This window comes from Macrotis lagotis, chromosome 3 (assembly GCF_037893015.1).
Source record: "Macrotis lagotis isolate mMagLag1 chromosome 3, bilby.v1.9.chrom.fasta, whole genome shotgun sequence".
NCBI lineage: Eukaryota > Metazoa > Chordata > Mammalia > Peramelemorphia > Peramelidae > Macrotis > Macrotis lagotis.
Genome location: NC_133660.1, coordinates 289136887 through 289164063, shown reverse-complemented (window position 1 = coordinate 289164063; position 27177 = coordinate 289136887). Strand labels below are relative to the sequence as shown.

The window sequence follows — 27177 nt, the reverse complement described above, 5'->3', positions numbered from 1 at the left end:
CTTATGTTACATTCCTTATATTACATTTTATCCTATCCCAACTTTTTCTTGTCCTTTACATTACATGTCATATCAAATGATCATAAAATATCATATTTTATATATATATATGCATGCATATTTTAAGTTAAACATTCTATTTCATTTGGGAACTAATTTAAAATAATTTAGAATATATTTATTTATGTTTTAAATATACATAATAAAGCTATTATGTGTAAATATGTATATGTATGTGGTTTTCTATACATGTATGTGTGCATATATGCACATGGAGCTTACTATTTTAATCCATACACACATAGATGTATACATATGTTTTGCTACAGATACACATATTCTTTGCTAACGTCAAACAGAATGTTATTTGAGAGCAGTGATTATTTTTATGACAAAAATAAATCTTATTGAAATTTTCTTCTGATTGTTATCAAGGCCTTGTTTCTCCCCACTCTGGTTCATTCTTCCCTGAGATATCTTGTCTTCCCAAAGCACAGATCTGACCGTTTTGTCTCCATATTTAATAAACTCAACAGAAGGATCTATATGGACAAAAATGTTTGTCAGTTTTTCAAAAGAAAATTACTTTTATGCCATTAGAGCCATTATGTATTTGTATAATTTGTTTTGACCCAAAACTTATTATACTTTAATTAGAATATGTAGATATGTATACAGACACACATACCTTTAAACATGAAATGATAGTAGATTTTTGGATCCCCAAATGTGTATAAAATAACTATATTATATTTGTATACTTAAAGATACATGCATAGATAGATGGATAGATAGATAAATTCATAGGTAGGTCATACTTAGATAGACAGATACGAGGTTGGCTGGCTACCTTGTTAAAATACCAGACATAGGTTTTCCAAAAAAACTATTTTAGGGAGACCTCCCGCAGAGCAAGCATTCACAAGCAGATCAGAAGAAATGATACCAAGACACCCTAAATGTCTCATTGAAGAACTTTAGAACCAATTGTACAATATGGGAGACACTGCTCCAGGACCATCCAGCACGAAAGGCCTTCATCAATGAGGGTGCTGTACTCTATAAGGCAGGCAGAATTTTATCAGCTCAAAGGAAACATGGCCTTCATAAGTATAGAGTATCCACACGAGGGGTTCACATGAACAATTTGGACCCAACATATGTAGAGCATCCCAAACTCTTAGTGATCCGGTCAGCACAGTCGAACTTCACACTGTAATTTGCTTCAGACAGAGTAATTTTGTTTTAGTCTTCTTTGAATAATGAAGGATAAGAACCAAACCAACTAATCAAGGTAGGCAGAGAGATAGACAAAAATGCATATCCTTGCATACTTAAAAGCTTTTTCCTATGAATGTAAAAATACACTTAAAATATATCTAGTTAAATTGATTTGTATTTTGGACCAGGTCAAAGGCTACATGAAAGATCGTCACATAATACAGAAGTCCTATGTAACCTATAAGATAGAAGAATGAATGTCTTTGTCCATATTAATAAAGGACTTATACATTAGCTAATTATACTCCAGGGAAAGGTCAAAGATTCTGTCACTAATAAGGATGAGTTCATAACCTTCGCTCCTCTGGGGACTTTAGGAAGCCTTTCTCCAAAGGACAATGGGCAATCTATTTCAATTCACCTAATGTTCTTCAAATATTTAAATAAATCTAGTAGCTTCAATGGTACACATTCAGCCCATTTTGCCTTCTGAAGCTCCAAATGAATACAGAATCAATTTAGTGAGTGCAGAGATAATTTTTGAATGCTACCAAGTACCTGTGATTTCATAAGGAAAAATAAATCAAGACTTATTTGAAAAATCAAAATGACACAAAACTTCACTAAGGTATTGTTTTGTTTAACATTCCATTTCTGAAGTCATTTTGTTTAGATAAGTGAATATTGGAATTTTTGTATTTAATCTCTAGATATGAAATTAGCCTTTAAAAAGTCATTATGGTATGGTAGACTTAATTATGAAAATCTGGTTTCAATTACTCCTCTAGTCTAAGAGGACAAATCATTTAACCTCTCTGAGCTTTGATTTCACATTCATAAAATTGAGATAATACCTGCAACATCTCACATGAACCATGAACATTGTATTTTAAAAATTTTTGAAAAATAGAACTGGTAAACATTAATTATTATGTTCTATCCTACATTAATAGATACCATGGGTAGGTCAGGTTAGATGAAGAAGAACTAGAATTAAGAAGAAGAAGAAGAAGAAGAAGAAGAAGAAGAAGAAGAAGAAGAGGAGGAGGAGGAGGAGGAGGAACAAAAACAAGGAGAGAGGAGAGAGAGAGAGAGAGAGAGAGAGAGAGAGATTTTCCCCAATTAAAATGAAAAAGGACAGTCTGATATTCTCAGTCTTTTTATGCCTTTTTCTTTTGCTGCTTTGCCTTGAACACAGAAGCCTCCTATCACCATAAACTGGATTTATATGTGTATATAGGTATAGATATAGATTCAAAAAATTTAAGACAAAAACTTATCGTAGAATTATATGTCAAAATACATGTGGTGATTAGTGTTACTTACAGAAAAGAATACATCAACATCAATTTGAAATAGTAGCACTAAATTTTGGGAAACCAATATTTTTTATAGCAAATCCTTAGTGATTGTTGATATAAAACAGAGGAAAGTGGGAAAAAGTAGCAAAACAGCTTTTAATCAGTAATGAATTTTTGTTACTATAACTAAAAAATAGTGAAATGAGTTCACAAGAATATAGATCCTTAAAGTTTGCAAAGATGTATTTTTTTTTTTTCCTGAAGACTATTCCCATTTCTAATTATTGTCAAAATACTTAAAGGATTCTCAAGGACTTAAAGCAACTTAAAGCAACTATGTCTGAACTAGCTTTGCAATCTGAAGGTCTATTGCAAACTGGCTTTGCCATACACCATCTCTGTTAGACCAAGAACATTCTGTACCTGCAGGAGTATAATTTAAGGAGTTGAACATCGCCCTTTAAATCCAAACTGTTCTGTGTCTATAATCCTGTGGTTTTATTTTTAAAAAAATCTCTTCAAATCATAAGAAATTCACTTTTTCCAGGTTCTCAGCCATTCTTCAGTTGTGTATTAAGAAACTTCTCCCATTCAGCAGAGGTTTTAGGAAAGTCTTTCTGGCCTTTCAAGATGTTTAAACAGACACTAGAAATTTGACATCGTAGAATACAGAAATACATTTGTGCACTGAATACATAGTCTATATATATATATATATATATATATATATATATATATATATATATCTAAAAACAAAAGTTTGTTTTGATTCAGGATGTGCTGTTATCTGACAAAACGCAGTCAATCCAGGGATGACTACTACTACTACTACTACTACTACTAGTGTGTGTGTGTGTGTGTGTGTGTGTGTGTGTGTGTGTGTGTGTGTGTGTGTGTATGGTATAGGGGAAGGTCCTATTGAGTAAGTCAGCTCAAGGAGGGTCCAGATGTACACTGGAGTGAATATTTTCAATTTATTGAATGAATATGTAAAATGGTAAGTGACAGCATGACCTTTTAAAATGGTCTGATGACCTCTCTAACATGGTGAGTCAAATGAATTGAAGTTCATGACCTTTCTATGTAATAAAGGACTTCAATGTTCCTTTTTTCAGAATTTGTTATCCTCTGCTCATATTATTTCAAGATGAGATACAGGACCCTGAAAAACATGAGAAATAATACCATCATAAATGAGTTCTTCCTTACAGAGTTTTCCAGCACCCGAGAGCTGCAGGTCTTACATGCTGTTCTTTTCTTGCTGATATATATGGCAGCCATGATGGGCAATCTCCTTACTATCACTGCCATTGTCACTGACCAGCACCTTCATTCTCCAATGTACTTTTTTTTGAGCAATTTATCCCTGTTGGATCTTGGCTGCATAACTGTCACTGTTCCCAAATTCATTGTTAATTCCCTGATAGGCAATCAATCCATTTCTCTTCTTGGCTGTGCTGCTCAGATATTCTTCTTCCTTTTCTTTGCTGCAACAGAAATTGCTTTGATTGTGGCTATGTCGTATGACCGCTTTGTGGCCATCTGCCATCCCTTACACTATGGGATCACCATGACACCAGTTCACTGTCTTTGGGTGGCAATTGGTTCATGGTTCAGTGGGCTGGTTTATTCAACTCTCCATACAGGGAACATGTTCCGCTTGCCTTTCTCAGGATCCAATATGATCCATCAGTTTTTTTGTGATATCCCTCACATCTTAAAAGTCTCATCTTCTGAGGTTTGTGATGCTGAGTATGCACTCCTTGCCGCCAGTTCAACTTTAATTTTATTCTGCTTAGTTTATTTAATTATATCCTATACTTATATCTTCTCCACTGTATTTAAAATGCCCTCTGTGGAAGGTCGCTATAAAGCCTTGTCTACTTGTTTACCACAATTGATTATCTTCCTATTATTCTTCCTTGCTGGTCTGGTCGCAATCTCTGTTCCCATATCAGACACTTCACCAGTCCAGAATCTTCTGATTTCAATGACCTACGCAATATTGCCTCCATTTATGAACCCTATTATTTATAGTCTCAGGAACAGGAAAATCAAGATTGCACTGGCAAGGTTAATCAGAACTACCTTTTTGTCCAAGAACAAAATGTCAACCTTTGAAAAATTTTAAAATTCTGAGAATATTTGAATGAGATATTGCATGCACCCGGGAACCAAACAAGTACCTAAAACTATTTGATAGTTAATGTTTTGTTTATAAATAAATTGAAAAATACCAAAATATTCATTTTGGATAAATGTTTCATTTCAAAAAATTAATCATTCAATAATTTTTTATTATACACAGAAATCCTAGCGACCCCCTCAATCCTGTATCTTTTTAATAATTCATTTTACAATGGACCTGAACAAAACATGGTTTTCCTAGTTTTTGTCAAAGTCCATTACATCAGGGAGGTGCTGCCATGACAAGCACATGAATTGGATTTGAGGAAGAGGGTGCTGTGCTAAGTCACTAGTCTATCTTTGTCCTCTAGAGTCATCTGGGTCCAGTGGCCAGATAGGAATTGAGATGACTGGAGATGGCCCTAGATGACTGATAAAAAGGTTTTAGGATGGAAGCCAGTATATAAGTGAAAGTTCTTATGGGACAAAATCTGATTGCATGAACCTGAAGGATGATCGAGTGCTTCTGTTCCAAGAACCAATTTTGATTTCTTACCTAGCTGTCTCGTAAGCTACTTTTCCACATGCAACATATGATTAGCAACTTCATTCATTGTTTAACATTTATATCTGTTTCCAAATTCAGTTCAATTTCATAGATACTTGAAATTATATTTATTATAGCATTTTCTGATTTCTTTTTTTTTTTTACATTTATTTGTATTTGTGTAGTAAGGGTTGGGGATTGTACAAAGGATCCTTAATGAAATGATCTCCTCCAGACAAGCTGATAACATTGGAGAATGTGAGGGAGCAACTAGCAGAGTCAATGAGAATCTCAAGTCTTAAAATGCAAAGTTGTGTCTATACTCCCTAACTTTTATTGCTTTGACTTCTGTATAATGGGAGTTCTTCAAACAAGCTTGATGGCATTAGCACTTTAATCATTATCTTTTAGAAAGTGGGATAAGATTTCCATAAAAAAAAACAATGGAATGAGGAGAGATACCTTGAGGAATGTAAGCAAATTCTAGCATGTTACAAGGGTACTAGTAAAGGAAGAAAAAAATGTGATTCTTGAGATAGAATATCTTTTTTTTTAAGGTTTTTGCAAGTCAAATGAGGTTAAGTGGCTTGCCCAAGGCCACACAGCTAGGCAGTGACTGAGACCAGATCTGAACCCAGGTACTCCTGACTCCAGGGCCCTAGAATATCTTTTTAGAACAAGCACAAGAAGGGACCACATGGAGATTTCACTATTTTTCCATTCCTTCTAAATAGCTAATGGTGTTTTCTAAAAGAACAATTTGCCAAGAGGAAAACAGCATGTCTGACTAGGAAAGTTCAGTGAATGGGGGCAGAAGTGAGCTCTCAGTTAGAGTTCTGTGACTGAGCAAGAAACTGGCTTTTCCTATTGAGAGGTAAATTAAGATTAGGAAAAGACCCAGGAGGTCTAGATGACTGAACTTTCCAGAAGACACTTTGCTTCAGGGAAAACAGTATGAACATATCCTTGGTTAGGAAGGGTCAGAGGGAGCCAGCTCTTCCTGAGAAGTGGGTGGCCAAAAACCACACATCTTCCCTAAATGACAGGCTCTCTACCATATCTACTACCATGTACTACTGTATCTGCCCATTTACTTTACCAGTGAGGTGTACAATTGTTGGACAATGAACCTCAGACTTATGGGAGGGGAGATAATTTATTATGGATGTTCATAGAATTTTATCTCAGTAAATACCTTTCTTTAAGCTAATTATGTTTCATCAGTAAGTGACAATTCAAAATCAGCATCAGAACATGTTCTTTATGCATAACTTTTAAATTTTGGTCACATGGAATAGATATTGATCTTTGGGCAGTTATCATTTCAGCGACTTAAATTCTGATTATAGGAAAGAGCAGATAGAAGCACACTAATTATATGTTATATTATTAAAGAGAAGAAACCTTATCTTCATTCTCATTAGAATCACATTCCTCTTTCTTTGTATGACCTTTTAAAAATCATTTATTTAATTTGTAGTCTAGCTTTCCCTATGCTATGTAGGCTGGAAGTGAAGTATTTATGTTCAAGTCTGACCCAATGTGATTAACTGATTCATTGCTTACTTGAATCAGCTTGCCCCTTCAGAACAGGCTGGTATCATGAACCCCATCTTAGACTTACTTTAGATACTCAATAGGCTTGATCCCTTTTGTAGGTCAGAAATCCAAGGTTCAAGCTAGCCAGTAGCCTCAGTCTTCTCATTAGCAAATTTAAGACCCTGGTTCCAAAGACCCTGCTTGTATGTTCTTTTCCCTTGGTTTAAATAGAGCATTTTGTTTATAATTCTCAAACATAGATATTCTAAATGATGGGACCTTAATGTTCTCTTTATAGGTTTTCTCTCTACATATTAAACTTGCAATTCCTTGAGAGCAAGGAGAACTGTTAAAACACATCTAACCACGCTATCTGCTCTATTATCCAGTACAGTGTTCAGATCAAGTACAATAAGTGCTTTTTATATTGGAAAAGTTATTTCAGGCAAAAAATAGAGGAAAATTCTGTGAGATTAGCTCTTTCTTTTAAAAAAACATGGTCATATTGTACTGTTTATTACCTCAATATGGCTTGATTTTATTTAAAAGTCTGCATGCTGTTTATCTAATTACAATATTATTTCATTGACAGAGATTATTCTGTTTTATCCTATGTTTAGAGTATCTTGATCTTAACACAATTGCTAATCTATATCATGTAACTACTAAATATTTATTTAATCTGAATCATGAGTCTTCAGAATGAGAATTGCTTTATGATAAGGTGGTTCGATTTATTTAAGCTGAACTCAGTGAATGGCAGGTTGAGAACACCAACTGCCTTCTAGCCTCCTATTCAGGCTCAGGTAGAATTTATGCCTTTCTCCAAATTGTTTTTCTTGGTCCTTTACTCTCAACTTTAAAATAAAGAGCTTAAAATGAGCAATAAGCAAAGTTCCTTCCAGAACTCCCATTGCTCAATTCCCTAATTGCTTGGTTTCAATTTGTTATTTGCTATTGTTCTTTTAAATATATGTATCCTTAGTCTGATCTTCTTTTTGGATATATTTTTGTTTCTGTATTTCTTCAATCCATGTGACTATTTTGCATCATATACCTTTTCTACGATGATGGAAATAAAGGTCTTTCTATATTCTGTATAGAGAGTATCTGGTTTGTGCATTATAGAGAATTTGGGACATGTTCCAATCTGAAATTTTTGAGTCTTGCTCCATAGCAAAACTCTAGGGAGTGGGCATGAGCCAAGGAAAGTTATTGACCCTTTGATTTCATCAATAAAATTGAGTTGCTTCTGTGTTAATCCAAAATCTGTGTGCCATGAGTTAAGGCTTTATGGTAGTATCTGTCTGTATACAGTGATCCCCTCTTCATAATAAGTAAACTCCCTGAAGCTACTTTCTATGTCTCTCTTTGTTTTGTATTTTATTCTATTTACCTTAAAGACTTATTATGCTTTGATTTATTTTTCTTTTTATACACTTGATCACACAGGAAATAGAGTAGAAATGGAGATATAATTTATTCCAATCTAACAATTAGACACATTGTCATTCTATTTTAAAATGTTTCCACAAATCCCTTTTAAAAGGTTTGTTTTCTATCACATGCTTTCATGAGGTAGCTCTTGATATAAAGATGAAAAAAAGTATCCAAGATCATCAATTCAAAATATGGGAAGGACTGGAACAATGAGGATTTAATCAATAAATACAAAGTAGGTGATCACTACTAGAAAGGAACTGTACTAAGCACTGAATTACACAAGGAAGAACAATGAGAAAGGAACACAAATATTTTACCAAAAACAAGAGAAAGAGCTAAAATTCACAAGCAAGATTAAAATAATGACTCACATAGTGTTAGTCACACTTTATTATCCTAAGTCTCCTAATAACTTTAAACTCTCCTTGTATCTAACCATTTACTAGAAACCTTTCCTAATTGCTAAACATATGGAAGATTGCTATCCAAAAGGGGAGTATAATAGTCATTGAAATCTGTTCTCAGCACCAGTTACCCTTTCCCTTTTCTTCCATAGTGAATTCATTCATGACCATATTTCAACCTATCAATATGAGACTGACTTTAAGTTTTGCATAAACTTCCATCAGATAATGCAGTGCCCAACCTTATATGCTTTATATTATGAAATACCAATAGCAGTTAGACTCAAGAGGAATATGCCCAATATAAATGGATTCAGAGATGGAGGCACATGAAATTAAAAGGAACTTCTCAGGAGCAATTACTGAGGTTATTCTTAGTGCTAAATACTGCTTGCCTCTTCTGGACACTCTTATTTGGCAATGTTGTCCTCATCAAAAAATTCTCTTCTTTTCCCAAGCCATCTCTACTTATGATATTCCCATTTCTAGGAATATCACCCCCATCTTTGAAGTCATTCTGATTTATAAGCTTGACTTTTCAATTACCCTCAATTTCCATTCTCTAATCAATTAGAAAATTCATGATAATCTTAATTTCTTGAACTCTGTTACATCTTATTACATTTATCTACAATAATAAAAAGAATTCTAATTGAACATCATCATCATCATTACTAGCAAGTTTTTAGAACTTATCCATGTGTCAGGCACATATTAATACTTTCCCTAAATTATCTCAATTGGTCCTCATAACAATCCTGGGATGTAAGTGTTAATATTGTAATATTGTTCCCATTTAACAGTTGGGGTAAAGAGAAGTTTAATGGCATGCCTAGTCTGATTCTGGCTAGGTGGGAATGTATGTATAAATGCGTCATGGAAGGAAAGTCTACATTCACTCTGAAGGAAACCAGTCATAATCATCCCCTACGAAAGACATGTGAATTAGAGATTATTTGGTAAGTGTCTGAGGACAGATCTGAACTCAGTCCTCCTCACTGCAGGCTTTTTGTTCTATATATTTTAGATCATTGTCATCACTCCATTCTTTGATATAACCAATCTCCTAAATTTTACCTGTCTCTGTATTCTCCAAACCATCTAACACACAGCTGTTAAACAGATATACCTAAAATGTAATGAATATGAATATATAATTTAAATTAATTTAATCATTCAGCAAACAATTTTAAAATTATTCCTGTTTGTCAGATATTGCAAGAAGTTTGGAAATAGAAAAAAGGCAAAAGAGGGACGTCATTGAGCTAATATTCTAATGAAGATGACAATACGCAAAGAACTCATTTCAAATTATGTTTATCTTTCATTTTTTTTTCAATTTTATTTATTTGAGGCAATGGGTTTAAGAGTGACTTGCCCAAGATCACACAACTAGGCAATTATTAAGTGTCCAAGATCAATTTTGAACTCAGGTCCTCCTGACTCCAGGGCTGGTGCTCTATCCACTACACCACCTAGGTGGCCCCTGTCCTTCATTCTTGAAGAAGATCATGGCATCAGGGAGGTAATACCATGACAAGAACATGAATTGGATTTGTGGGAAAGGTGCTGTGCTAAGTCCTCAGTCTTACTTTTTTCCCCCTCCGGAGCCATCTACATGTAGTGATCAAAAAGGGATCAGCATGACTGGAGATGAGTCTGGAAGGAAGAAAGTCAGACTTTAGAGATTTGTCCAAGGTCACAGAGTTAGCAAGGGTCAAGTGACTGAGGCTGAATTTGAGCTCCTATCCTCTTGATTCCAAGGCAAGTTTTCCATCCACTGCACCTTCTTCTCAGATATATATGCAGTGTCAATGAAAGATTTCTCTCTGTGGACAGGCAATAACTATTGGTCAAGATATGTCATGAAAGAATTGACAAAGAATTCTTGCAGAAGGAAAGAAACAGGAGTCCAAATTGAGAAAAGAGTATGACGAAGGTGTGAGGAAAAACCAGTGAGAATGTATAGAATCAGATAATGGGATGCCTCATGCAGGATCATGTGTCCCAAGCAAAATGGCCTGCGAACTATTCTTTAAAGTGAAATTATAACTCTCATTTCAATTCTTCTTCCCAGGTTAAGCCCCATCCCCCTTAGACTCTCTCTCTCTGTACCTTGCTCAGACCCTTGTTTGTTTCAAAGTATGGCTCAGGTGTGCTATCCCTGTTGCGATCATTGTTATCCTTCAGTTATTGAAGCATTTTTGTTCTTTAAAATATTTTTCACCACATTTTATTTAATTAACCTTTATAGGACCATACATGTGACATCATAATTTTGTACTTGTCATTATATTTTAAAGCATTGAAGGGAAAAATGTTTCAAAATTCATTCTTTTCCTCTTCAAATCAAGATAGTTTGTGAAGTTTAATGAAATGACTTACTGTGCCTCTTTTTATACACCAGTCCACAAGTCATTTGGAGGGGGATAATTCAATAGGTTTTCTTGATTGGTAAAAATAGAACTTTCTTTGAGAACACTTTATAAATACATTCTCACTTACAAGCATCTCACAGGATTCATGGGTTTAAGGCACATGAAAACACAGAACAGTTTTCTGTCTAATCTCTTATCTCCAAACTGCTCTTTTCATTGCCAGACATCTTATCCAGTCACTCCCTAAGTGATGTCTGGAGTAATGAAATAAGCAAAATCATACTTTCTTTTTTCTAGCAATCTTATGCACTCCTTTTAATTTTATAAAAAAATTTTCTTTACTTTATTTACACATTGCTAAAATATTCTTGTTGTAGGAGTATGCCATGGTTTAAGGATATGTTTTAGCATATACTTGTAAACACTATACCCTTCTCAGTAAGAAGTAAGTACCTAGGACCTACTTAACAGGAGTTCCACTTTCCAGGAGTCCCATCGTTCTCTTTTTCCCTTAAAGCCTTAGTATGCTCTATTTATTTCCTTTTAATACACATAACCACACATTGTAGAACAGAGGAGGAAGTAGAAGCATATTTTATTCCCATCTAGCAATAAGCTATATAGCATTCCATTCAAAAAGATTCTGAAACTTCTACAAATAATTAGCTTTTTGTGAGTCAGTGGACCAAGTAAATGTTCATATTTTCTTATTTTATCTTTTTCCAAATAAAAGTAAAGATAGTTTTCAACATTCATTTAAGTGAGATTTTGAGTTCTGTTTCCTTTCTTGCATCCCTTCATCCCACCCAATGACAGCAAGTAATCTGATAAAGATTATGCATTAACGATGAAGTTAAATATATTTCCATATTAGTCAGGTTGTGAAAGAAGAATAGCAATGAAGGGGATAATTCATGAAAAAGAAAAAAAAGCAAAAACAATTAAAAAAGTAAAATAGTGTGCTCTGGTCTTCATTCAAACTTCAAAAATTCTTTCTCTTGATAGGGAAGGCATTTTCTATCACAAGACTCCTGTAATTGTCTTTAATCACTCTATTGCTGGGAAGAGGCAAGTCTATCATAGTGGATCATGACACAATGCTGCTGATAATGCAGACAATGTTCCCTGGAAGACTTTTCTGTGCTTCACTTGAAATCACATTTTCACATCTTCTCTGGTAATTTTACCAGAAAAGTTTGGAACTCCCCTACTTCATTATATGTCCATCTTTTCCCTTGAAGGAGTATGTTCAGGATTGCTCAGTACTTGATTCATGCAATATAAGCTCTTTTGTTTTCTGTAATATCATTTTCCAAGTCCTACAATCTCAATCTAGGATCTTGTTTTATCCTGCCTGTGGCACCATAATAGTTGACTTCATTATTTCTGCTGACTTGCAATATTATCTCTTTGACATTGTAGTTCTGAAATTATACTGTAACATTGCTGTCAGTTTCCATTTTGGGATGTCTTTCAGGAGGAGATCAGAGGATTCTTTTAATTTAAATTTAATTGATTAAATTCAAATTTAATTCTTTTCATATAGAATTAAAAAACAGGGCAATTTTGTTTGATAATTCTTTGATAGATGATAACCAGTCTCTTTTTGTGGTCATGGCTTTCAAGTAGTCCAATAATTTTTAAATTATTTCTCCTGGATCTACTTTCTTTTTTTGACTTTAGAAAGATTGTATTTATTTTTAATCATACATTTTTTCACCCATTCTTGCTTCCCTCCCACCTCCTTATACAGAAGGTATTATGTTAGTCTTTATATTATTTCCATGGCATACATTGATCACAGTTGAATGTGAAGAGAAAGAAATCATATCCTTAGAAAATAAAAATATAATAGCGGATAGCAAAATTACAAATTAAGAAAACTTTTTTTTTTCTAATTTGAACGCAATAATTGTCTTTGTTCTTTGTTGAAACTCCACAGTTCTTTCTCTAGATACAGATGGTATTCTCCATTGCAGATAGTCCAAAATTGCGCCTGGTTGTTGCACTGATGGAATGAGCAAGTCCATAAAGTTTGATCCTCAAATCCATGTTGCTGTTAAGGTGTACAATGTTTTTCTTGTTCTGCTCATTTCACTGAGCATCAGTTCATGCAAATCCTTCCAGGGTTCCCTGAATTCCCATCCCTCCTGATTTCTAATAAAACAATAGTGCTCCATGACATACATATACCACAGGTTTTCTTTTTTTTATTTTGTTTTATTTTTGCAAGGAAAATGGGGTTAAGTGACTTGCCCAAGGCTGCACATCTAGGTATTTATTAAATGTCTGAGGCTGGATTTGAACTCAGGTATTCCTGACTCCAGGGCCAGTGCTCTATCCATTGTGCAAACCTAGAGGCCTCTCTTATACCACAGTTTATTAAGCCATTCCACAATTGAGGGACATTCAGTTGATTTCCAATTCCTGACCACCACAAGCAGGGCTGCTATATTTTTGTATGAGTGATATTTTTGCCCTTTTTCATCATTTCTTCAGGGTATAGACCCGGTAGTTGTATTGCTGGATCAAAGGATATGCACATTTTTGTTGCCATTTGGGCTTAATTCCAAATTCCTCTCCAGAAAGTTTGTATGAGTTCACAGCTCCTCCAACAATGTATTAGTGTCCCAGATTTCCCATATCCCTTCCAACATTGATCATTGTCATTTTTGATCATATTGGCCAGTCTGAGAGGAGTGAGGTGGTATCTCAGATATACTTTAGTTTACTTTCCCCTAATAGTAATGATTTGGAGTAATTTTTCATGTGACTATGGATTGCTTTGATTGTCTCAGCTGTAAATTGCCTTTGCATAACTTTTCACCATTTGTCAATTGGAGAATGGCTTGCTTTTTCCAAAATTTGGCTCAGTTCTCTGTATATTTGAGGAATGAGTCCTTTGTCAGAAATACTAGTTGCAAAATTTTTTTTTCCCAATTTGTTACATTTCTTTTGATTTTGGTTACAGTGGTTTTGTCTATGCAAAAGCCTTTTAATTTAATGTAATCAAAATGGTCTTGTTTGTTTTTAATGATGTTCTCCATCTCTTTTTTTCACTTTAGCTGAAGTAAAATATATTTTGCTCCAACATTTTACCTTTTCTCTATATGTATCTCTCTGCTTCAAAAGAGTTTCTTGTCAGCAGCATATTGTAGAATTCTCATTTTTAATCACTCTGCTTTATGTTTTAAGGGAAAGTTCATCCCATTATCATTCAAAGTTATCATTGCTAACCCTTTATTGTCCTCCATGCTATCTTCCTTCTGTTTGTATTTCCCCCTTTTTTGCCTTTATCCATGTTCCCTAGTGTTTTGTTTCTGAATACTGACACTTTCAATGTTTTTGCCCTCTCAAATTGACCCCTTCCCTTTCTATTCCCCCCCTTTTCATTTTCCCCTTTTTCCCTTCCATCTGTTAGTTCCCATTTTACCCCCCCCCCCCACCTGTCTCTACCTCCCCTTTTCTCCTTTTAATGCTTGAAAGGTAAGGTAAGTTTCTTAACTTAACTGAGTCTGTCTAAGTGAACTTGAAACCAAGTCTGATGAGATGAAGATTTATGTGGTTCTCATCTCCTCCCTTCTTCCCCTCAATTACAGTAGGTCTTTTGTACCTCTTGATGTAATGAGATTTATCCCATTCAGTCTCCTCCATCATCCCATCTCATTACTGTGCATGGTTTTTAAGGGTGTATTGCTTTTAAATCATTCTCTCTGAGTTACAGAAAACTTACGAGTGTCCATCACTTCTGGCTAAGTATATTCTCTCTAAAACAGTTACAATTCTCAAGAGATATGATACTCTTTTTCCTAAGCAGGTATATAGCCAGTTTCATCTTATTGGATAGCAGTTTTTCCTTTATCTCCCCTTTTTTTCTTTTACCTTTTCATATGTCTCTTGAGCCTGCTGTTTGATGCCCAAATTTTCTATTTAGCTCTGGTCTTTTCATCGTGGAATATTGGAAGTCTCTCATTTCATTAAATGTCCTTTTTCCTTGAAAGAGAAGGTTCAACTTTGCAGGGTAGTGGATTCTTGGCCTCATTCCAAGCTCCCTTGCTCTTTGGAATATCTCATTCCAGGCACTTCAATCCCTTAATCTGCCTGTGGCTAGGTCCTGAGTAATCCTTATTGGGGTTCCTAGGTATTTAATTATTTTTCTCTCTGGATGCTTGCAAGATTTTTTCCTTTATCTGATAATTCTGGAATTTGGCCACAACATCCCTTGGTGTTTTGATTTTAGGATCTCTTTACAGAGGGGATTGATTTATTCTTTCAATAATTATTTTGCCCTCTATTTTTGTCACTCTCTTTCCTTTGAGTGAACTCTGTTGACCACACCTTAGCCCGAGGGGGTAGGGGCTGTTTGCTGTTTTTTTCTCTGCAAAGGGTTCCACTGAAAGTATGGAGCTCAGGGTCAGGGTACTGCTGGTTGTTCTCTAGACTTGCTCTGAAAATCTATGCTGGAACTCACCCTCCTGTAGCTCCTCTCCCCCCACCTAAAGACTCCACATCTAAAGTTGGATCTCAAACCTGCCACTCACCAAAGTCTCTACAGCTGAGACTGGCCCTCTGGCTTCCCCATGCTGCTGTGCTGATTCTCCACTCCTCTCTCCTGCTTCACCCATGGTCCCTTGAGACATACCTTCTTGGTAGGTGTTCTTCTTCTAGCTTCTCTTTCTGGGTTTCGTTGATCGAATTTCTGTCAAGAGGTTTCTTTCATGTTGTTTCTGAGGGGAAAGAGGAGCACTTAACACAGTGCCTGTATTCTCTCTAGCAGCTTAGTCAGAAGTTTCTCCTGGATCTATTTTCCAGGTCATTTGGTTTTTTTTTTTTTTTCAAAGAGATATTTCATATTTTCATATAGTTTTTCATTCCTTTGTTTTTATTTGTTTGTGTCTTGATTTCAACAATGCCATCAGCTTCCATTTGCTCCATTCTATATTTTAAGGATTTATTTTCCTCAGAAAGGTTTAGTATCTCTTTTCCATTTGGCCTATTCTTCTTTTGAAGACATTCTTCTCTTTGACTTTCCATTTGATCCAATCGGTTTTTTAAGATGTTATTTTCTTAGTATTTTTGAATCTTCTTTACCAAGCTATTGACACAGTTTTCATGATTTCTGAAGACATGTGGAAAAGCCAGTGAGAGTGTATAGAATCTGGTGATGGGATTTTCTGTGTAGCATCATCTGTTCCTTTCAAATTGACATGGTAGCTATTCTATAAAGTGAAATGGTAACAATCATTACAATTCTTGTTCCTATGGTAGCTCCTATGCCCCCTAGGCTTTCTCCTTACCCATGCTGTGCATATACACTAGCTTGCTTCCAAGTTCAGCTCATTGGTGTTTGCCCTATGACAAGTCATTTTTATCTTCTCAGATAATGGAATACTCTTCCTTTTCAAATTATTTTTGAAAATATTTTTTACTAAATCTGCATAGGACCTCATATATGGCATAGTCATACTGTCTTTCCATTATACTATCAACTTCTTGAAGGCATTAAATGTTTCAATATTCATTTTCTTTGCATTCTGAAACATGATGATTTGAGAAGTTTAATGACTTGAATTATTGTGCCTCTTTTTATACACCTAGTCTCTATATCACCAGTCTTTTGGAAAGGATAATTACAACTGGTTTTCTTCAGAATTAATCTCGATATTTTTCCCTGGTATAATTTAAACAAGCACTCTTCTCTTACACTTAACTGCCTGGCAGGACTTATAAGTATTCTTAGTCACCTGAAAATATATCACATCATCATATTTCACACACATAATATATCATATCATATACATATACATATATACATAATATATCATATCATACCATATACATTATATTATATTTTATTGCATCACATCACATCATCTTATCTTTTTATTATATTATATTACAGTTCCTTTCATTACATCACATCAAATCACATTACATCATATTATCATGGCATATTATCTCATAGCATATTATTATAGCATATTATCTAATATGACTATATATTCTATCAAATTATATTACAACACATTATTATATCATGTTATTATTATATCATATTATACCATTACATTATACCATAATTCAGCCATCACATTATATTTATTCTGCTATATTATGTTACATTATGCTATGTTACACTGTTATGTTACCTTATCTTCCATTTTATCCTATGCCATCCTTTCTTAAGCTATCCTAGTGTATCATATCAAATTACATTACATGCCATACCACATGATCATATCATATTATACATACATACACACACATACATACATACAAGTTTTAAATCAAACATTCTTTTTCATTTGGGAAATAATTAGTTTAAATGTAATTTTAAAACTATATATATATATGCATACATAGAGCAGATATGTCTATATGAATATATGCAAATGTGTTTGTGTATGTGGTTTTATATTCATGAATGTGCACGTGTGTGCATATGAAGCTTATCATTCTAATTCATACATACATGTGTTTGTGTACACACATGCACATATTCTTTGCTAAGTCAAATAGAATGCTGTTTGAGAGTAGTGACTATTTTTATGACTTTAAATCTTATTGCAATTTTCTTCTGGTTGTTATCCATGCCTTGATCGTCTCCATTCCAATTCATCTTTCTCTCAGTTATTTTTTTGTCTTTTTCCAAAGCACAAATCTGACTTTTATTTAACATTTAATAAAACTAACAGAAGGATCCCACATGTATAAGTTTTTATATGGATAAAAAAATGTCAGATTTCTGCCCACAATAATGACCTTTATCCCATTAAGCCCATTATGTATGAGTATACATTTGTCTTTGCATGTTTTGACCAAAATCCTATCTATTAAAATTTCATTAGTTTCTATATACACATACACACATGCATACATACATGTGTGTATGTATACACACATGCATATCAATATATAATTAATAATAAAAATAAAAACTGTTGGACCCCTAAGTGTTCATACTATTTATGTATATGAAATAACTATATTATGTTTGTATATACCATATAACTGCGCATATATCTATACAAACAAATGCAAAGACAGTTGGACACACTGCAGTTTGTTTCAAAAATACTGATTCATAATATTTTCCTATGAAGCTAAAAGTACACTTAAAAAATATAAAGATAATTTGACTTGATTTTTTGGACCAGACTGAAGGCCAATTGAAAGTTTGTCACCTACTATAGAAGTCCTAATGTAAAATATAAGATTGGAGAGTGAATGTCCTTGACCATATTGTTAAATAAGGCACCTCTGCATTAACTATATAAACTCAAGGGAAAGGACAGAGAATCTATCTATAATAAGGATGAGCTCATTACCTTCACTTCTCTGGGGACTTTCAGGAACCATTTCTCCAAAGGACAATGCGAAGTATATTTCAATTCACCTAAAGTTCTTCAAATATTTCATCAAAACTGGTAGCTTCAAAGGTATATTTTCAGTCCACTTTGCCCTCTGAAGCTCCAAATGATAACAGAATCAATTTAGGGAGTGCAGAAATAATTTTTGGATGCTGTTTAGCACCTGTGATTTGGTAAGGAAAATAAAATTGAGACATATTTTAAAAAGTTAAAAGGAAATAAGTCTTCACTAAGGCATTATTTTGTTGAATATTTTTTTCTGAATAGTCATATTGTTTAGTTAATTTGATATTAGAATTCTTGTATTTTATCTCCACATATGAAATTAGCCATTAAAAATCATGATGTTATACCAGACTTGAATTATGGAAATCTGGTTTAAATCGTTCCTCTGTTCTAGGATAGGATTAGCTATCTCCCTGAGGATAAGTCATTTAGCTTCTCTGAGCTTTGATTTCACATCTATAAAATCCATATAAAATTTCAACATCTCAGAAAGTTTACTTGTGCCATGAACACAGTATTCAGAAAATACCATGTAAATATCACTTATTATCAATGGACTATTCTACATTAATAGACACCAACTGTAGATCAGGTAACTTCACATTGCCTCAGTAGACATTGCAATAAAATAAACAAAATTTTAGTCAAAGCTGCAAAAGACCTGCTTTCCCTCTCTCTCATCAGTGTGGGTAAGTACCCAGTGAAATGAATTCCTTTGGAAAAAAGAGTTTTGAAAATTCTAAGTTATTATGACTATATTTTGTGCCAATAAAATAATTGCCTTAATAAATATTTCGTTATAATACATGTTAGAATTATTATTGTTATTTAATAGGAAGTATGACGGGAGCTAAAGAAATGATCTTAGAGGAGGAAAGACCTGGATTCAAATCCAAATTGTGAAAGGAGCTAGTTTTTGTTTCTCTTGCCAAATTTCTTAAGTTCTCAGTGCTTGAGGAGACGAAGAGTATTATTAGTTAATATCTTTGGAGTTTAAGGACAGGTTTTCTCTCCTGGAACATTCCTACTTAAGGAAAATCAAAGACCTCATGAAATGATATTATGAGAGATTTCTTTTAATATACAGATTTTATATGGAGATAGAAGAGAAAGGAGAAGAAAGAAGAATAAGATGATGAGGAAGAAGAAGAAGAGAGAGATAGGGACAGACAGAGAGAGAGAGAGAGAGAGAGAGAGAGAGAGAGAGAGAGAGAGAGAGATTTCCACTAAGTAAATGAATGAAAAGGGACAGTCTGATATTCTCAAATTCTCAGTCTTTTTAGTGCCTTTGTCTTTTGTTGCTTTGGCTTGAAAACAGATAACTACTGGAAATTAGAGAGAGAGAGAGAGAGAGAGAAATAGAGAGATAGAGATAGAGAGAGATATAGATTAGATATATAGAGAGAGATAGAGATAGAGATGATAGAGATAGAGATAGAGAGAGAGATATAAAGATAGACATAGATCTAGAGATAGAGATAGAGACAGATATATAGATGTCCAACCTTATTAAGATAAAAATATTATCATAGAAGTATATCTGAAGATAAATATGGTGATTAGTGTTACTTAGAGAAATGAATATAGTAATATCTATGAGTAATTTAAGAAAGGATTAATTTGAGATAGCAGGTTTAAATCTCTGGGAAACAAATGTTTTTACAGCAAATCCTCAGAGATTATCAATAGACAGTAGAGGACAATAGGTTATGCTATCAAAACCATTTTTAATCAGGTAATTAATTTTTTGTTATTATAAAAATAATTCTGAAATGGGTTCCTAAGACTCTATCTAATTCTTTAAAGTTTGCAAAGATTTATGTTTTTTCCCTGAAAACAGTATCTCCATTTCTAATTATTATCAAGATTTAAAAGACTTAAAGGAACTAATTCTGATTTACTTTTCTAAAGGAAAGAGTATGACATTTATTATCTGAAGGTCTATTGTTAACTGGATTTACCAAGCACAATTTCTCCCAGTCCAAGAACATTCTGCTCTTCCCTTGCTATAAATAAGGGAATTGAACATTATCTCTAAAATCCATGCAGCTCTGTGTCTATCATTCTGTGATTTAATTTTAACAATGTCTACCATTCAAGACAAATTCAGTTCTTCTAGTACCTCATAAAGTCTTCCATTGTGTGTTAAGGAACTTCTGCCATTCTGTAGAGCTTAGGGATAAGCCTTTCAGACATTTTAAGTGGGTTTAAATGTACATCAGAAATCTGACATCCTAGAAAAATGGAAAAGCATGGGCATCGAATAGATAGTATCAAGATGTCTAAAGGCTCACAGAAAACAAAAGTATTAGTTGGCACACTGTGTCTGGCAATAGAAAGTATTCAACAAAGTGTGCATGGAACTATCTTCTATCATCTATTAGTATTAGTATTATTATTATCATTACTAGTAGTAGTAGTAGTATATGTGCATATATGTGTGTGTTTGTGTTTGTGTTTTTTGGGGAGACCAAATCAGGATTGTTGGTCCTATGGAATAAATCAGTCCAAGGAGGGTCCAGATATACAATGAAATGGATATTTTCAATTTATTGCCTGAATATGTTTGCACTAGAATGGTAAAAGACATTATGTTCTTTTAAAATGATCTAATGGCCTCTCAAAAATGGTGATAAGAATGGACTAAAAGTCATGGTCATTCTATGTAATAAAGGACTTTTATGTTACTTTTATAGAATTTGATGTTGTCTACTCATATTATTTCAAGATGATTTACAGGACCTTGGAAGACATGAGGAATAATAGCATCATTACTGAGTTCTTCCTTATGGAATTTTCCAGCAGCCGAGAACTGCAGGTCTTACATGCTGTTCTTTTCTTGCTGATCTATATCGCAACTGTGATGGGCAATCTCCTCACTCTCACTGCCATTATCACTGACCCAAACCTTCATTCTCCAATGTATTTTTTTCTGAGCAACTTATCCCTCCTGGATCTTGGCTGCATAACTGTCACTGTGCCCAAATTTGTTGTGAATTCTCTGGTAGGCAATCAATCCATTTCTCTACTTGGCTGTGCTGCTCAGACATTCTTCTTTCTCTTTTTTGCTGCAACAGAAATTGCTTTGCTTGTGGCTATGTCCTATGACCGCTTTGTGTCCATCTGTCACCCCTTACACTATGGGATTACCATGACACCACTTCGCTGTCTTTGGGGGGCAATTGGTTCATGGGTCACTGGGTTCATTTATTCAGCTCTCCATACAGGCAATATGTTCCGTTTGCCTTTCTCAGGATCCAATATCATCCATCAATTTTTTTGTGATATCCCTCACATCTTAAAAGTCTCATCTTCTGAGGTTTGTGATACTGAGTATATACTCATTGCTACCAGTTCCACTTTAGTTTTTTTCTGCTTAATTTATTTAATTATATCTTATACTTATATCTTCTCTACTGTATTTAAAATGCCTTCTGTGGAAGGACGCTACAAAGCCTTGTCTACCTGTTCACCGCAGTTGATTATCTTCCTCTTATTCATTCTGGCTGGCATGGTCTCAGTCTTGAGTCCTATAACAGAGAGTTCACCAGTCCAGAATCTTCTGATTTCAGTGACCTACACAATATTACCTCCATTCACGAACCCTATTGTTTATAGTCTGAGGAACATGAAAATCAAGGTTGCACTAGCAAAGTTAATCCAAACTAGCTTTATATCCAAGAACAAATTGTCAACTTTCGAAAAAATTTAAAACTATCAGTGTGTGAATGAGGTATCACTTTCTCAGGTTAACAAATAAGTAACCTAAAAGTCAATTTAATAGTTAATAATGCTTTCCCACCACCATTAGGAGGAAATTAAAGCAATAATTCAGGACTATTTTGCCCAATTCTATATCAATAAATTTGATAAACTAAGTGAAATGGATGAATATTTTCAAAAATATTAGTTGCCCATGTTAAATGAAGAGGAAATTATATACCTAAATAAACCTATCTCAGAAAAAGAAATTCAACAAGCCATTATTTAATTCCCTAATTAAAAAATCTCCAGGGTCAGATGGATTCACAAGTGAATTTTATCAAATATTTAAGGAAAAATGGTTCAATTCTATATAAACTCTTTGGAAAAATAGGTGAAGATGGAACTCTGCCTAATGCTTTCTATGACATCAATATGCTGCTGAGACCTAAGCCAGGAAGAGTTAAAACACTGAAAGAAAATTATAAACTTATCTCCCTAATGAATGTAGATGCAAAAATCTTAAATCAAGTCTTTGCAAAACAATTGCAAGATATTACTGGGATAAAACATTATTATCAAATAGGATTCATCACAGGAATTCAAGGTTGGTTCAATATTAGGAAAGCTGTTAGTATACTCAATTATATCAACAACAAACCTATCAGAAATTATATAATCATATCCATAGATGCTGCAAAAGCTTTTGAGAAAATACAGCACCCATTCCAACTAAAACACTAGAGAGTGTAGGAATAAATGGATTGTTTCTCACAATAATAAGCAGTATCTACCTGAAACCATCAACAAACATCATATTCAATGGGGAGAGGCTAGAGGCATTTCCAATAAGATCAGGGGTGAAACAAGGATGCCCACTATCACCACTACTGTTCAATATTGCATTAGAAATGTTAACTTCAACAATAAGAGAAGAAAAATAAATTGAAGGAATTAGAATTGGGAAGGAAGAGACAAAACTCTCACTCTTTGTAGATGACATGATCGTATACCTAGAGAATCCCAAGAAATTATCTTAAAAATTACTAGAAAAATTAGCAACTTTAGCAGAGTAGCAGGCTATAAAATAAACTATATATATATATATATATATATATATATATGTATATATACATATATATATATATGACTAGCTAGATGCAGCAGAAAACAATAGAAAGAGAAATCCCATTCAAAGGAATTTATTAAATATTTGGGAGTCTCCTTTCCAAGGCAGACTCAGAAACTTTATTGAAAATAATTACAAAACTCTTCTGACACAAATAAAATCATTTTTAAATAACTGGGCACACATCAACTGCTCAAAGATAAGTCAAGATAATATAATAAAAATGTCAATTCTACCTGAATTAAACTACAAATTTAGTGTCCTACTCATCAAAATTCCAAAAAAAACCCCATACTTTAATGAGTTAGAAAAAATTGTAAGTAAATTCATATGGAGAAATTTCCAGGAATTTAATGAAAAAAAGTACAAAAGAAAGTAATTTAGCCCTACCAGATGTAAAATTATATTATAAAGCATCAGTCATCAATACTGGTATTGGCTAAGAAATAGAGTGGTAGATCAGTGGAATAGACTAGTTGCAGTAGCAAGAAATGATTATAGCAATCTTCTGTTTGATAAACTAAAAGAGTCCAGCTATTGGGATAAAAACTCTCTTCAATAAAACACTGTTGGGCAAATTGGAAGTTAGTATGGAAGAAACTTGAATTAGACCAACACTTCACACACTTCTCTTTCCAACTGTTCTTTACTGGTAATCCCTGAGTTGGACTGTACTGTGCTGCTTTGTGGCCAGGGCTTTTTTCTAACTCCTGGTCCCAATGAAACATACCTTTCCAGCAGAACTTCTGAGTTATTTTGGACTGGGAAAATGTATCACTAAGTTTTTCTGTAGGTTCTGCCCCCTCTAAATTTTAGCTAGAGTCAAAATTTGATGGCTTTTGGAGTTTGGGGGGGAAGGAGTTTCCAGGAAATGCTGCCCTTCATACTGCCATCTTGGCTCCAAAGACTTTTTTTCCTTAATTTTATACTTACCTACCATCTAAAATAGCATCATAGTTGTAGGAAACAACTAATTAAAATTTGTTGAATTGATTAATTAACTGGGGATGGAGGGAGAGAGAGATAGAGAGAGAAAGAGAAAGACAGACTATATATATATATATATATATATATATGTATATGTATATATATATGTATATATATGTACATATATAAAATCATAAATAAAACTGAATTCTTCAATTCCTTAACCAATAAATAGTTACTCTCCTTTATGTTCAAGGAGGACTGTGTTGTCATATGAAACAATATCACAAAGGCATGAGTTTGCCATTTTGTCTATTACAGTGGTGAGGGGAGTGGTGTGCAAAGACATCTTTCCCACTACCCTATCTGATATAACCAATGAAAAGTCAGAGTAAAAAACTTTTCTGGCTATAAATGGAATTTTCATTTAAGGGTCATAGTCACTCCTGGAATACAAGGCAGTTCTTACTTTACCCAGGAAAGTCAGAAATTGGTCATGGCCATGACTACATATTCTTAGCTCTTGAGACAAGAACTTACTGTTAAAAATTAAACTCGAAGTGTTATTAGAATCATGCTTCCCTTTGGGAAAATAAAACATTGCATACAGTAATCACAATATTGCTTTAGAAAAGGATTTTAGTGAATAAGCTATTTTGCCTACCATAATTACCCAGATTAACTAAAGGACACATGATGAAAAACACTATTGGTATCCAGAAGAAGCATTGATAAATAGAAGTGTGTACAGAATAATTTTCCATATATGTATATAAATGTATGCATACACACCCATACACACACAATACATACACACATCCATTTCATGTGGTTTTTTTTAGATTTTTGTAAGGCAAATGGGGTTAAGTGGCTTGCCCAAAGCCACACAGCTAGGTAATTATTAAATGTCTGAGACTGGATTTGAACCCAGGTACTCCTGAATCTAGGGCCGGTGCTTTATCCAGTATGCCATCTAGCCACCCCTCATGTGTGTTTTTAAGTTAAGCATTTTCTTTCTTTTGGGAAATGATTATTTTTTAAAAGCATAATTAAGGTTCAAACATGCAATGGTGTTATAATTATATAAATATATAATTGGTAATATATGCTATGTATATGTATATATAGGTGATTTATTTATACATGCATATGTGTATATAAATATATATGTATATATCTTTAATATATATGTCATATGGAAATACATGCATGTGGTTTTTTGTATTTATAAACACATGCCTACATATATCAGTATATACATTGGCAGTGTATATATCTTGACTGTGCTTTTTTTATTATCTTTCACAAATCCAGTAGAATTTCTGCTGCTTTAGAGTAGTGAACATATTTCTAGTTTGAAATAAAATCTTTTTAGTTGCTATCCCTGTCTTCTTTCTCCTTGTTTCAGTCCATTCTTCACTCAGTTATCATATTGGCTTTCCCAAAGGATAAATCTGATCATGTTATTCCCCAATTTTACAAACTTGACAAAATGAATCTCTCATGGATATGCATTACATAAGGGCAAAAAATGTAGGGCAGGTCCTCTCCACTCCCCAATACCTACTTTCAATTCTATTAGTAACTGTATGCAAGTATATGTGTATTTGCATATGTTTTGACCCAAAACCTACCATCATTGCAGTAGTATCTGTATGTATGTTTATATGATAATATATACATATATATATATATATATATATATATATATATATATATATATATATGTATAGATGCATGCATGTATACCCATCCCTACAGATTCTAATGAAATGTTAAGAGATATTTGGTCTCTAAAACATCCATCCATTTCTTGTACATAAAATATCTCCATTATATATTTGTATACAGAGAGATAATTTTGTATCTACATAAATGCTTAAAAGCATAGATAAATGATAAATAGACAAAACACTAAAGAGACATGCATATTTTTGCATATTCAATTTTTTCCCCAAGAAGATAAAGTCTCCCTTTCAAACTTCATTTAAAAGAAACCTGAATAAGTGGGCTACACAGAAGATGCTCATTGGCCACAGTAATCCTAATTTACCATATATGTGAAATAATGAACTCCTTTCTCCATGTTATTAAGAAAAGTCTCTCTACCTTAACTAATTATACATAAGGGAGAGGCCAAAGAATCTGTGACTAATAAGAATAAGATAAGAACCCTGGCTCCTCTGGGGAAACATTTCTCTAAAGGACATTGGACATGTATATTTCCGCTCATGTAGTGTTCATCAAATATTTGGGCAAATTTAGTAGCTTCACATGGTTCGATTTCAACTCTCTTGACCCCATGAAGCTCCAAAAGAGAAGAGGAAACAATTGAGGGAGTATACAGATAATCTTTGGATTCTGTCAAGCATCTGTGTGCTAGATTTGGAGAGGAAAAAAAATCAAGACATATATTGAAAAGGAGAAATGATACAACTCTTCCGTCAGGTAATGTTTATTTTAATATTAATTTTTGGAAGGTTTAATCTAGCATTAACCTTTAGAGAGTCATTATGGTATGGCAGACCTGAATTAAGGAAAACTGCAGCCCAAATCCAGTCTCTAGAATGCAGTAACTGTATAAGTAAGGACAAGACATTTAACATCTCTGAGTTTCAAATTCCATCTTACCAGTGTAATAGCTGTAACAGCTCACAGAGTTTCTTCCAGATGTGAACATGAGATTTGTAAAATATTTTGCAAAACTGTGCCAGGTAAATATTAGCTATCATCATCATCATCATCATCATCATCATCATCATCATCATCATTATTATTATTATTATTATTATTATTATTATTTCATCCTACATTAACAGACAGCTCCTCTAGCTCAGGTGCAGATTGGGATAAACTACAAATTTTCATAAAAGAAGGCTAAGCTCTTCTTTCCCCCTCTTTCAGGGTTATAGGTAAGTACCCAAAGAAATGGATACATTTATATATGAATGCATACAGTTTTATACATATATGGAAATGTTTTGAAACTTATGAGTATGTTTTGTGCCAATAAAATAGTTTAGTTTTCATAAATATTTTATAATAATTGATATCACTATTATTATTATTATTATTAGATATGA

At 33.7% G+C, this 27177-nt stretch overlaps 2 protein-coding genes across 2 annotated transcripts; both read left to right on the top strand.

Annotated features, from left to right (window-relative positions):
- Window positions 1-3693: 3693 nt before the first annotated feature.
- On the top strand, window positions 3694-4653 carry LOC141519435 (olfactory receptor 14I1-like). Its single transcript, XM_074231676.1, has one exon. It carries the CDS (start codon window positions 3694-3696, stop codon window positions 4651-4653), a length of 960 nt encoding a protein of 319 aa, XP_074087777.1.
- Window positions 4654-21088: 16435 nt separating this feature from the next.
- LOC141519434 (olfactory receptor 14I1-like) lies at window positions 21089-22048 on the top strand. Its single transcript, XM_074231675.1, has one exon. It carries the CDS (start codon window positions 21089-21091, stop codon window positions 22046-22048), a length of 960 nt encoding a protein of 319 aa, XP_074087776.1.
- Window positions 22049-27177: the final 5129 nt, after the last annotated feature.

Coding starts and splice junctions, on each gene's coding strand:
- LOC141519435 (XM_074231676.1), top strand. CDS start 3,694: ATGAGAAATAATACCATCATAAATGAGTTCTTCCTTACAGAGTTTTCC.
- LOC141519434 (XM_074231675.1), top strand. CDS start 21,089: ATGAGGAATAATAGCATCATTACTGAGTTCTTCCTTATGGAATTTTCC.